Here is a 14,260-nt window from a genome sequence, read left to right on the forward strand (position 1 = left end):
AAATCATGGAAGTGTAACTGCATCATGAGTATCCTTACTCAGGGGACTAATCCACTGATAGATTGGTAACCTAGGGGGCATTAACAGGAGGTGCCAGAAAACAGGAGATGGGTTAGGTTCCAAAACATAGGAGGTAAGTTGGTTGGTTTTAATGTCAATGTGACAATACAGAGTAGTATGGAAACAGTGTCTCAGTGAAGAATTGTCTAGACCAGGTTGGCCTGTGGGCATGTCTGTGTGAGATTTGATGTGGGAAGACCCAGCCCACCATGGGTGGCGTTAGTCCCTAAGCTTGAGTCCCGAACTGTCTAAGTACAGAAACAGGACTAAGCAGAGGAAGCATGCATCACTCATTTTCTCTGCCCTTGACAGGAGATGTGATGTGACCAGCCAGCTGTCTCAATCGACTCACATTTTTCTGAAATGACAGGGTGTAACCTGGAATCAGAAACTCTCATAAATCCTTTCTCCCCCAAGTAGTTTTTAGTCAGGGTGTTTCATCTTAGCAACCGGAAAGAAAACTTGTAGAGAGAGGATGTTTTATACACCCTTTCCCAGTAGTATTAGAGACTCATTTTTAATCCAACTTAGTTTCCCAGAGTGAGACTGAGTCATTAAAAGGAAAGCATTTTGCAAATGGGAAGTCATTTGACAAATGTTGCCTTAACAATCTGGGGTGTTTACCAAGTCTCCTAAGGAATAGAAATTGCCTATTCAGGCATGAGATACTGTATTTCTAGTCTCTGTACTATATTATCAAGTCCTATGAAATGTAATCAAATAATGGATGCATTTTAATAGACTGCTACTCATAGAGGGTACCAGGACAATAAAACATTGCATAAATATTTCATTTACAAATAAATAAAATAAAATATTGGGCTATTATGGTCAACAATGAGGTAATGCTTCAAATATACCATGGAGCAGCAAAGGGCTTGACATTGCCTTCCCTGACAACTATCAGAGATAATTAAACACAGTAGGCCCTTCATCCCACTTCAGCTGAGATAAAGAGGCCAAAGAAATGTTAGCTTTCTTACCTGACATAGAACTGATCTTGCCTTTGACTAATAGGATTTTCAGCTTAATATCTCAAACCAAACTGTTTTATCCCTACACTCCTTACTTCATACCATTAGCTCGTCAGATGATGAGGCCAAACTTAGAAATGGTCCTTGAGTCCATTTCCCCCTCACCAGCTGCCTCCATCTCCTAATTGGAGTCTTCTTGACAATGCCTCATAAGTACAGCCTAAGTGTGGTCACATCTCATCTTTTCTACTGTATTAGTTTCCAGTGGTTCCCACCATGCTATCTACAATGACCTACAAAATACAACTACAATGATCTTTTTTCAACCAAAACCATAGTTTTGGTCTCTTACTTAAATATCTCAACTGGTTTATTATTACACTAAAAAAAAAAAAATCTGATCCCAATACACTACATTTCAGTCATACTCCCCACCAGGACTTACGTCAACAGTTCTCAACCTGTGTGTCACAACCATGGGAAAACACTATTTCTGACAGTCTTGGGAACAGAGACACCACAATGTAGCAAAATTACAGTTATGAAGCAGCAATAAAAATAAATGTATAGCTGGGATTCCCCAAGGTTGTCAGAAATATGTGTTTTCCAATGGTCATGACCCGCATCAGCATCCACACTCCATGGAGTGCTAAAACATTGGCTCTATTTTCTCTCGCTGGAATACTCTTTCCAAGCCATGTCTTGACTGGCTCCTTCTCACCGTTCCCATTTTTTTCTGAAGTTTCATTTCCTCAGACAAACATGCCTGGGCATTGCACCTGTGGCAGCAAGACTTAGTCTTGTCACCCTGCTTGTGGCTTTGCACTATTTGATCACTCAAATATTTTTGTTAACATAACTCATGCCATTATGCATTTTTTATTTGATTCATTTTTTTATTTGTCTATCCATAAATTTTTTTGTTTGTCTGATGCCCTGCCACATTGGAATTTAAGCTCCATAAGAATAGAAATCCTTATCTCAACATTGTTGTTCGCACCCAATTTTTGTCTACATTCTCAAAAGAAGGCTACTTCCACCCAATTAAGATGCTAAATAAATATTTACATAATTAATAAGGACCATAAATAATCAACTGGCACCAAACACTGGTTGGACTGTCAGCCATGTCCATTCTCTTTCATATGAATTTGACAATCAAAACCAGGACTTCAAATATGAACATATCTGTTCTATTAAAAACTATAGAGGCCTTTTTATTTTTGGTTGTAAGCCTAGCCTTTAATGACTGAGCCATCTCTCCAACCCTAGATGTGTTTTTTAAGCATAAAACGTGAAATAAACTCTTCATGGTCTTTCCACTAATTTTTCCAATTCATCCTACAGAAAGTCATTTTAGCCCACCTGAGGGGTTATTAAGCCAACAGCATTCAAAGACTTTGCAGAGGGAACCAAGGGAAAATTTCCATGGAAAGATAGGGGTTTCCCTTCATAGTAATCCAAAAAGTAACCAATAGTTTTCTAGTTGATCATCTGTCCGAACAATCATCTTGTGCAAAGTGATGGGTTGCGTTCCCCTACTCTTGGCTGTGCTGCAATCTGTCTTCTCTCCTTCATGCTTGATTGCTTAAATGTTTAGGTGTTCTGACACAAACTGCACATAAACTGACACTGTATCTTCTTGATAAGGTGACTTCTTTATCATTATACAATAAAAATGGCTTTCCCATCTCTTCCTATCAATGTATGGATAGACCCTTAAAACTGAAGTAAGTCTCTTGTGTAGAGCAAACTCCTATTCAGGATCTGGAGGACAAACAAAAAGCTACACCTTCCGTTGCCAGGGAGTTGGCTGGTTTTCTGGGAGCGTATTTCAAGTGCCCAAGATGTAGATATGTGTGCAATGGCTACAGAGCTGGGATCCATAGCTTACAGCAGGGCCCAAGGAAGCATTAGTCTTTATCTACAGTACTTGCCAAGTTTGAGGGATATACAATGTGGGGTCTAAAACACTAGCAAGGACGAAGAAGTTGCAGAACTGAGGTCTGTAGTATGGATCTGTGAGAGGACACATGGTTTCAGGGCCAGGGGTTCAGTTGGATCTGAAAGTGGTTGCCCCTCCGTTCTAGAAGCTGTGTGACAGGAGCTACTTCTTGGCAATGTAGAGAGAAGCACTATTGCATTTCCGTTTTCAGACAGGTTTGGAAAAGATGGCTGTTGGTGGCTGAACTGGCAAGAGGTCCGTCCCACTGGCTTCCAGAGAGAAAACCAATGGAAGTCATAAGTACTTTTAATATTGTTCAACATCACTAATCATCAAGCAAATATGAAAGAATAATCAAAGTGAAATATTGCCTCACAAATGTTGGAGTGAGTGTCGAAAAAGACAAAAGTTAACAAACATTCGTAAGCATGGTGGGGAATAGGAGTGCTCGGCCATTGGTGATAGGGATAGGAGCACTCAGCCATTGGCGACAGAAGTATAAGCTGGTATAGAATCTATTGAAAACAGTATGGAGCTTCTTTAAAAACTCAATACAGAATTATCTCAAGATTCAGAATCCCACCTTTGTGTACTCAAGGAAAATAAAAGCATTTTCTCAAAGAGACACATGCATTTCCAGGCTTGTTATTACATGCTTCACAACTGTCAAGATTTTGAAACAACCTAAAGGTTCATTAACAAATTAAAGAATAATGAATAGGTTAAGGATAATTTGTAAAAGATAGATATATATGAAAAATTTACCTTCTCCATATATCTTCTCACAGCGTTTATCCAGGTCAGGGCAGTCTCCATCAAAACAGATAAACCCACCTGCTTTGCAAACGTGCCCATTGTGTATAGTTACATCAGGTGGACAAGCTCCTGAGCTCCCATTGCAGACTTCCGCAATATCACAGTCTGGATGCTTTTGGGGCCTACATTCTTGGCCTTGTGCTGCAAACTAACAGGAAAAATATTTTATATATAACAATACTGTGTTCACAAGTATTTCAAACAATATTGATCATGTATGTGTTCTTTTGAATCTTTAGGGTGTTTCAGTCTCTTAGTATACATCACTGTGCTATTCATTTCAAAATAAATGGAATGTATGAAAAGGAAAGATAAGGTATAGATATATAAGCAATGGTATAACAAAAAAAAAGGTGATATGTGGTGAGCTGATGACTCAATGAGGAGAGTGCTTGCTGTAAAGCATAAAAATGAGTTCATATTCTCAGAACTCACACAAAAGCTGGGCATGGCAGTGTGCACCAGCACTCTTAGTGTGGGGGTGGGGGGGTCAAACAAGAAGATTCCAAGGTTCATGCACCAGTCAGTCTGGCTGAAATAGCAAGCTTCAAGCTGAGAAAGAGACACAGGTCAAAGGAAATAAGGTAGAGACACAATTGAGGAAAATCATCCTACTGTCTACATCTGGCTCCCACACAGGCCATGTCACCCTCACAGGCCATGTCACCCACACAGGCCCGTGTATGCACATGCGCGCACGCACGCACGCACGCACACACGCACATACTGAAGTTTTGTGCTTTCACTCAAGGGAGCAAGGACCACGGTTAGCCTCGGAAATCAGTCTTGTAGAGTGAAAATATTTTAGTTAAGTCAATTTCAAAAAAAATATAAATGTGTATACCACAGTTCACAATTGCGGAATACTTATCAATTCTGCTACAAATGTAAACAAATCACTGAGCAGAGTGTAGGGGGCAGGTGAATGGTCATTGAAGAAGCACTGAAGCATGGGAATTTTTGAGAAAGGAATCCAAGTATAACCTTTCTGTTCTCATGCTTCTTAGTCATTATTTTCATTTGACACTAAAAAAAAAAGGTCACAGAAGATAAATATAGCCATACTATGGGTTTCTAGAAAGAAACTGTAGCTGTGTCAGTTGAGAACAATGAAGAAAATAGCATGAATGGCAGGTAGTTCAATCGTGGTAGTCGCACATGGGAAACTCACTGTAACACACATGGGAAGACCTGGAAAGCAAAATGGATCAACCATCACCATGGGATCCTTTGGGAATAAAATTGTCCATGAATGAGAAGTCCATACTTCAGTTTAAAAAAAAAACATATAATTCTATTTGGAAAAATGTTAGCTGGCCCTGGTAGTACAGTCTTGTAATCCCAGGGTTTGGGGAGACTGAGGCAGAAGTATTGTAAATGCAAGGACAACCAGGGTTACAGAATGAGCTAAAGGAAAGTATGGGTCAAACAGAGAAAGTACCACACACACACACACACAAAAAACAGGGGCCACTCCAAGTTATTAAAGTAGTGATAGTAGACAGAGACTGTAATGTTGAAGAAAACGTCACAAAGTGAGAAATTGAATCCTCAATTTATTATCTTTTCTTTACTTAAAAGGTACTTTGCTACACAGAGAAACCCTGTCTCGAAAAACCAAAAAAAAAAAAAAAAAAAAAGGTACTTTGTTTTTGTAGAAGACTGTAGTCATAAGTCAATGCATCCTCTGTATAATTCAGCGTGTGCTTATAGAATGCTACTAAACTTAAATCTTACGTCACAGTCTTGGCAGCAGGTTTGTGAGGGAGACATGCTGTCACAAGCCTTCCCTTGTTTCAGAACACAAGTTGTCGGTTCACAACAGCTATCGGGCCCACATTGCTGCAAAGGAAGATACACAACAGTGACCAAGACTTGATAGAGAGCCATGATCTAGGAGACATTAACAATGGCAGTGTGCACAGATATTAGCATCCACAAACACTTACAAGGCTTAATGGGGTCTTGGTAGAGTAACTGATACCTACTTTCCCTCCCAATCCAATTAGAAGCCATAGAAAAATGCAGGAAATAACTTTTTACAGCAATTAGATACAACAGGAAAAAGAAGAACCACAAATCACTACAGAAGAAAACCAAAGAAATGAATCAAGAGCTTGGGAGGTGTTTTCCAGAAAAGACCGTGGTAATCACGATGACTTAAAAAGACAAGATAGTCCCCCTAACCCACTGCCATCTGCAACTCTTTAAGCTAGTTCCAGACCCACAGGATGCAAACCCTCTTTCTTTGTGATCCCCTTTGCCAGGCTTCTTTCCTTTCCCATTCCCCCTATGCTGCCTCTGTTTCCCCCTTGCATGTGGCCATCTCCAGCTGCATAGACCTGGGTCTGCTCAGGTGGCCTTTTAACCTGCTTTGTTCAAAAGCAGCTACCTTTGAATGTTGAGACACTTCTTCCTTCTCCCATCCTTCCCTCTTTCCATGGTCATCTTAGCACTCACAGGCCCACTTCCAGACCTATGGCTTCAGAGTAGATTTTGCCTGGTCCAGTTGACTTATCCACTGCCTTTACCTGGTCTAGCTCAGGTCATGTAGCTCCTGTATTGGACCAGTCTAAGAAAAGCCTGATTATCACATCAGAAAGACAACCATAGAAAGAAGTCGACATGCCCAGGTCAAACCACAAAAACAAAAACAACATGAATAGCCAAAACAGTTCCTAACATACCCAGTAGTCCTTAGAAGTGGTATCGATAAGAACTACCTAGATGAACCATGAGACACAGACATTAAAAGAATCGTATACCTTATCAAATAATTTAAAAATTTAAAGTAGACATGAACAATCACTTCACTGAACTCCAAGGGGATAACAAGAAGCCCTGAGTGATGCCCAAGAAAATACAAATACATAGCTGAATGAAATTAAGCTGAATGAATTTGAACACTGAATTCAATAAGGAGACAGAAACATTGAAAAGTCTACCCCCACCCATTGCAGCCCCAGTTGCAGGTCAGCAGGCAAGACTTCTGCAGGCAGGCCAGCCTACCACCACTCCCCATTGGCCCTTGTAATCTATGAGCCCCACTCCATCCCCTAGACCCATCCATCCCCCTGAGACCACAGCTCCTCCCTGAGACACAAACTCTGCCAGCTCCAATTGGACCAAGAGGTGAGAGACTGTTCTCCCAGCTGGTCATCCCAGTCTCTAGGCCCTAGGCCTCAAAGCACAACCCATGCTCCCCCAACCTCACTATTGCAGCCCCAGTTGCAGGCCAGTAGGCAAAACTCCTGTGGGCAGGCCTTTGCACCCCCGCATTGGATCCTGCAATCTATAAGTCCCACTCCATCCCCCAAACCTACCCATCGCCCGAGACCCCAGCAGCTCCCTGAGACAAAGACTGCCAGGCCTAATTAGACCAAGAAGGGATCCCTGAGACACAGACACCACTTGCACTAATTGGAGGAAGAGATAGATGAGTAGATGCCAGTGCAAGAACACATTCAACAATCTAAAGAGCAATATGGCACCACCAGAACCTAGCAGTTCTACAACAAGACCTGTACATCCCAATGCAGATGAAGCAGAAGAAAACAACCTTAAAAATAACTTTATGAAGATGATAGAGGCCTTTAGAGAGGAAATGAAAAATTCCCTTAAAGAAACTGAGGGAAAAAACAAACAAAAAATTGGAAGAAATCAATAAATCCCTCAAAGAAAGCCAAGAAAAAGCAATCAAACAGGTGAAGGAAAGAGTTCAAGACTTGAAAACTGAAATCAAGACAATAAAGAAAACACAAACTGAGGAAATGCTGGAAATGGAAAATCTGAGTAAACAAACAGGAACTACAGATGGAAGCATAACCAACAGAATGCAAGAAATGGAAGAGAGATTCTCTGGCATTGAAGATAAGATAGAGGAAATAGATTCATCAGTCAAAGAAAACATTAAAGCCAACAAAGTCATAGCACAAAACATCTGGGAAATCTGGAACATCACAAAAGACCAAACCTAAGAATAATAGGGATAGAAGAAGGAAAAGAATACCAATTCCAAGGCACAGAAAATATATTCAACAAAATTACAGAAGATAACTTTCCCATCCTAAAGAAGAAAATGCTTATGAAGATACAAGAAGCTTACACAACACTAACTAGACTAGATCCAAAAAAAAAGTCCCTTCACATATAATAATCAAACCACTAAACACAGAGAATAAAGAAAGAATGTTAAGAACTGCAAAGGAAAAAAGCCAAGTAACTTACAAAGGTAGAACCATCAGAATAACACCCAACTTCTCAATGGAGACTATGAAAGTCAGAAGGTCCTGGACAGATGTTATACAAACACAAAGAGACCACAGATACCAGCCCAGACTACCATGCCCAGCAAAACTTTAAATCACCATAGATGGAGTAAACAAGATATTCCATGACAAAACCAAATTTAAACAATATCTATCCACAAATTCAGCCCTACAGAAAGCACTGGAAGGAAAAATCCAACCTAAGGAAGTTAGATGCAGCCATGAAAACAGGCAATAGGTAATCCCACACCAACAAATCCCAAAGAAGGGAAACATACACACACTACCACCAAAAATAACAGGAATTAATAATCACTGGTTATTAATATCACTTAATATCAATGGACTCAATTCACCTATAAAAAGACACAAGCTAACAGAATGGATATGAAAACAGGATCCATCCTTCTGCTGCATGCAAGAAACACACCTCAACTTCAAAGACAGACATTACCTCAGAGTAAAGGGTTGGGAAAAGATTTTCCAGTCAAATGGACCTAAGAAGCAAGTTGGTATAGCTAGCCTCATATCTAACAAAATAGACTTCAAAACTAAAATTACTCAAAAGAGATCAAGAAGGATATTACATATTCATCACAGGAAAAATCCCTCAAGATGAAGCCTCAATTCTGAACATTTATGCCCCCAATACAAGGGCACCCACATTTGTTTAAAAAAAAAAAGAAATATTACTAAAGCTTAAATCACACATCAAACCCCACACTTAATAGTGGGAGACTTCAACACCCCACTCTCACCAATGGACAGGTCTGCCAGACAGAAACTAAACAGAGAAATAAGGGAATTAACAGGTGTTATGACTCAAATGGACTTAACAGACATCTATAGAACATTTCACCCAAATACAAAAGAATACCTTCTTCTCAGCACCTCATGGAACCTTCTCTAAAACTGACCATATACTCAGTCACAAAGCAAATCTCAACAGACACAAAAAAAAAATTGGAATAACCTCCTGTGTTTTATTGAATCATCATGGCTTAAAGTTAGAATTCAACAACAATTCAATTTACAGAAAGCCTACAAACTCATGGAAACTGAATAATGCTCAACTGAGACACCACTGGGTCAAGGAAGAAATAAAGAAAGAAATTAAAGACTTCCCAGAATTCAATGAAAATGAATTACAACATACCCAAACTTATGGGACACTATGAAAGCAGTACTAAGAGGAAAGTTCATAGCACTAGATACCTACATAAAGAAGTTGGAGAAATCTCACACTATTGACTTAACAGCATACCTGAAAGCTCTAGAACAAAAAGAAGCAAACTCACCCAGGAGGGACAGATGCCAGGAAATAATCATATTGAGGGTTGAAATCAATAAAATAGAAACAAAAAGAACAATACAAAGAATCAATGAAACAAAGAGTTGGTTCTTTGGGAAAATCAACAAGATAGACAAACCCTTATACAAAGTAACCAAAAGGCAAAGAGAGAACATCCAATTAACAAAATCAGAAATGAAAGGGAGACATAACAACAGACAACAAGGATATCCACAGAATCATCAGGTCATACTTCAAACACTTGTACTCCACAAAATTGGGAAATCTAAAAGAAATGGACAATTTTCTGGATAGGTACCACACACCAAAGTTAAATCAAGACCAGATAAACTATTTAAATAGAATAATAAACCCCAAGGAAATAGTCATTAAAAGTCTCCCAACCCAAAAAAAAAAAAAAGCCCAGGAATGAAATTACACCAAGTCAGCTATCAAGAAGAAAACTGAAAATGAAAACACAAACTCTTCAACCTTGGGACATAGTGAAGGCAGTTCTAAGAGGCAAGTTCATAGTGATAACAGCCTACACCAAAAATAACCAGAGAGAATGCATATTAATTAAACAACACAATAGAAGTTTCTAAAAAAAAAAACAACAAGAATAAATAAGAGCCAAAACAGTGAATGGGAAGAAATAAACTCAGGGTGAAATAGAAACCAATATAAAGAATAAGGAAACCTAACATTGGTTCTTTGTGAAAATCAACAAAATTGACAAACCTTTACCCAAATTAACAAAAACATGGAGAGAGATGATCCCAATTAATAAAATCAAACAAGGATGAAAATGGAAACATTACAACAGACACCAAGGAAATTCAGAGCACCATATGGAAGACATACTTTAAAAATATATATATTCCATCAAACTGAAAAACCTAAAAGAAATGGATGCATTCTTTGATATATACAACCTCCCGAGGTTAAATCAAGATGAAATAAGCAATGTAAGCAAACACCAAACCCCTAGTAAAATAGAATCAGTAATTAAAAATCTCCCAACCAAAAAAGCACTGGACCAGATAGATTTAGCACAGAATTCTACCAGACCTTCAAAGAAGATCTAATGCCAAGACTCCACAAAGTTTTTTGCAAAATAGAAACTGAAGGATTTTTTATAAGCTACTATTACCCTCATACCTAAACCATACAAAGACTCAAAAGAGAAGAAAATTATATACCAATGCCACACATTAAAATAGACACAAAATTTCCCAATAAAATACTTGTAAGCAGAATTCAAGAACACATCAAAAATATTATTTACCATGATCAAGTTGGCTTCATCCCAGAGATGCAGGAATTGTTCAACATACATAAATCAAAAAACTTAATCCACCTCACAGACAGACTGAAAGACAAAAATCACATGATCATCTCATTAGATGCAGAAAGGCCTTTGACAAAATCAAAAATCCCTTCCTGATAAAAGACCTGGAGAGACCATGGATAAAACTGGGAAAAAAAGACATCACCAACACATGGTCAAAGTGCTTGGCTGCATGCATAAGAATGCAAACAGAGCCACATTTATCACCCTGCACAAAACTCAACTCCAAATGGATCAAAGACCTCAACACAAGGCCAGATACACTGAATCTGACAGAAGAGAAAGCAAAGAATAGTCTTGAACTCGTTGGCACGGAAAAGACTTTTTGAATAGGACACAGAACTGATGCTAAGGACAAGAATTAATAAATAAGGACTTCATGAAACTGAAAAGCTTCTGTATGGCAAAAGACACCATCCTTTGGACAAAGTGGCAGGTAACAGAATGGGGGAAAAAATTAGTAACTGCACATTCAATAGAGGGCTGATATCTAAAACTTAAAAAGAACTCCAAAAAACTAGACATTAAGAAAACACATAACCCAACTGAAGAATAGGGTATAGTTCTAAACAGAGCTTTCAAAAGATGAAACACAAAGGGCTGAGAAGCACTTAAAAGAAATGTTTGACGCCCTTAGCCATCAGGGAAATGCAGATCAAAGATACTTTGAGATTTCATCATACACCAGTCAGAACAGCCAAAATCAAAACAAATGACAGCTCATGCTGGCAAGGATGTGGGGTAAGGAGCACACTCATCCATTGCTGGTGGGAGTGCAAATTTGTATAGCCACTATGGAAATTGGTGTGGCAGTTTTTCAAGAAGCTAGGAGTATATTTATCTAAAGATCCAGCTATATTACTCTTGGGCATACTACAGAGGCATTTGCTCAGTGATGTTCATTGCTGCTCTATTCCTAATAGTTAGAAAATATAAACAGCCTATATGTCCATCCATAGATGAATATATCAGGAAAATGTGGTGTGTTTACACAGTGAAATGTTACTATTAAAAAACCAAAATCATGAAATTTGCAGGTAAGTGGATGGAACTAAAAAAAAAAATCATCCTAAGTGAAGTAACACAGACTCAAAATGACAAATATATGTTTTCTCTCATATGCAGATGTTATCTTTTAAGCATTCAATAAGCATGATAGTATCTGAATAACCACAGAGGTTAGATATAAAGGAACAACACAGGGAGGGAATGATCTCCCACGGAAAGGGAAATAGAATATATAGTTAGAGAGAAATGGGGAGACTGGAATAGGAGGATTGTGGTGGTTTGAAAGAAAATAGCCCCCATAGGCTGATAGGGAGTGGCAATATTAGGAGGTGTGGCCTTATTGGAGGAGGTGTGTCGCTAGGGGATGGGCTTTGAGGTCTCCAAAGCTCAAGTAAGTTTACTTACTACTACCTGTGGATCAAGATATAGGACTCTCAGCTCCTTCTCCAGCACCATGTCTGCCTGCACGCCGCTATGTTTCCTGCCAAGAGGACTATGGACTAAGCCTCTGAGACTGTAAGCCAGCCCCAATTAATCCTTCTTTTATAAAAGTTGCAATGGCTGGTAGCACGCATCTTTAATCCCAGCACTCGGGAGGCAGAGCCAGGCAGATCTCGGTGAGTTCGAGGCCAGCCTGGTCTACAGAGTGAGATCCAGGATAGGCACCAAAAAAAAAAAAAAGAGTTGCGGTGGTTGTGGTGTCTCCGTGCAGCAATAACACTAACTAAGACAAATATTAAATGGGGAGGGGGATGCAACACTGAAGTAAGGAAACATGGGGAAGGACAGCTAACACTAAGGGCCATTTGAGGGGTCATATGGAAACCTACTACATTAGAGGTTTCTTAAAATACATACATATTTGAAATAAATCTAAGCAGAATCATCAAATAACGGAGGAGACAAAGCCCCAACTAGACATGCTTTAGAGCTAAGGGTAAAGGAGGGAATATGAAGGAAGACAAATAACAGGAAAGGCCTTCTGAAAAGCCATATGGAAACCTACTACTGTAGAAGTGTCCTAAATATATACATATATGAAAAGAATTTAAAGGGAGTCACCATGTAATAGGAAAGCCAGTGCCCCACCAACCCGACATCTTATGCCACTAAGTAAACTCACCCTTAGTAGGAATGAGTTACGTCTTACTGAGTCATTGGCCAAAGGGGTCCCAGGCTGTTAGTTGCTGTCCACCACCTAGTGGTAAGGCCCTCTTGCTGAAGACAAAACTTACGTCATTGGAGATGGAGAAACTGAGCTTGGGCTCAACTAGAAGTTTCATCCCTACGACAATCATTCATATGCTGGAAGGTGCTCCGAAAGCTATCATCAGCTACAAACCTTGTGACCCAGAACAGCAATGTGCCAGCCCGGTATACTGGCGCAGCAATGGCACAGACATTAAGAGAGTAACCACCCACGTTTTGATGGGATTATGGTCCACTCTATGGGATGGGACCCATACCAGACGCCGGAGACTCAATAGGTCACGGGCCACAGGGGACTATCTGCTGTGATAATTCTGCTTAAGGTACATAGCAATAAGATGACTTCTAACGGCATTTCTATACCCATAGATCAGTGCCTCACTCAGCACACATCAGAGGAGTTTCTTTTTGCAGTGGATGGCAATTAAACAGAGACCTGCAGCTGGATGATATACAGACAATAAGATACTTCAGGGCATTCATCCCTAAAACAGATGTTTCTTTATCCTCTTCTCAAGACTCTGGGGTATATACAGAAGGGGAGTCAGAAAGACTGTGAGAGCCTGAGGTGGTGGATAACGCCATGAAAACAGACACAACAAGGTGGATACGCACATGGACTCAGAGAGACTGTGACAGCATGCACAGGACCTGCACAGGTTCAAATGGGACAAAATCCCAGCATTGACAAGGAGAAGCGGACATGAAGCCCCAACCCTAACTAAGAAGATATCTGTAGTTAATATAGTATGTAATTGATAAGTTGATAAAACCAGTTTTCTCTTATGGAATATCACTAAATGTATCAACCACACTCCAGGAGTAGTTGTCCAACATGATATGGACTCGGTGGTTTGTTTGTTGGGGGGTTTTGTTTGTTTGTTTGGGGGGTGTGTATGTGTGTGTGTGCGTGTGCTTTTCAGTTTGTTTTGGTACTTTTTGTCTTACTGGTTTGTATGACTTGGTTTTTTCCCTTTTTGCTTTGTGAGAGAACATGAAATTGAGTGGCAGGAGGGTGGGGGTGGGGGTGGGGATGACCTAAAAGAAGATGTGGGGGCGGGAGGGGGTGGGGCGGGGGAGAGAAATAGCTTAATGGTGCAATTCAAAATCTGAGGAGGAAAAAAAACAAACAACAAACACAAACCAGTAGATGATAAGAAATAATAAAGACCACAGCAGAAACGAATGAAGCATAGACAAACGATATGAGGAGTCAATGGATCTGTAAGCTGGCTCTTTGAGATGATAAAGAAGACTGACAGATGCTTGGCCTACCTAGCCAAAAGAAAGGAAAAGAGGATCCAAACTGGCATTATCATAAATGAATAGGGAAACACT

At 39.7% G+C, this 14,260-nt stretch overlaps 1 protein-coding gene across 1 annotated transcript in view; it reads right to left on the bottom strand.

The window, feature by feature from the left end:
- Positions 1–14,260, bottom strand: part of LOC128119458 (disintegrin and metalloproteinase domain-containing protein 32-like) — an 87,374-nt gene that overhangs the window by 24,550 nt on the left and 48,564 nt on the right. The window contains exons 12-13 of the mRNA XM_052752845.1: positions 5,533–5,637; positions 3,745–3,943 (exon numbers count right to left, since the gene is read on the bottom strand). Coding sequence (XP_052608805.1) covers positions 3,745–3,943; positions 5,533–5,637 — 304 coding nt within the window. The remainder of the gene's footprint in view (positions 1–3,744; positions 3,944–5,532; positions 5,638–14,260) is intronic.

Source organism: Peromyscus californicus, unplaced genomic scaffold, assembly GCF_007827085.1.
Source record: "Peromyscus californicus insignis strain IS unplaced genomic scaffold, ASM782708v3 Scaffold_23__1_contigs__length_62951481, whole genome shotgun sequence".
In the NCBI taxonomy this organism is placed as follows: domain Eukaryota; kingdom Metazoa; phylum Chordata; class Mammalia; order Rodentia; family Cricetidae; genus Peromyscus; species Peromyscus californicus.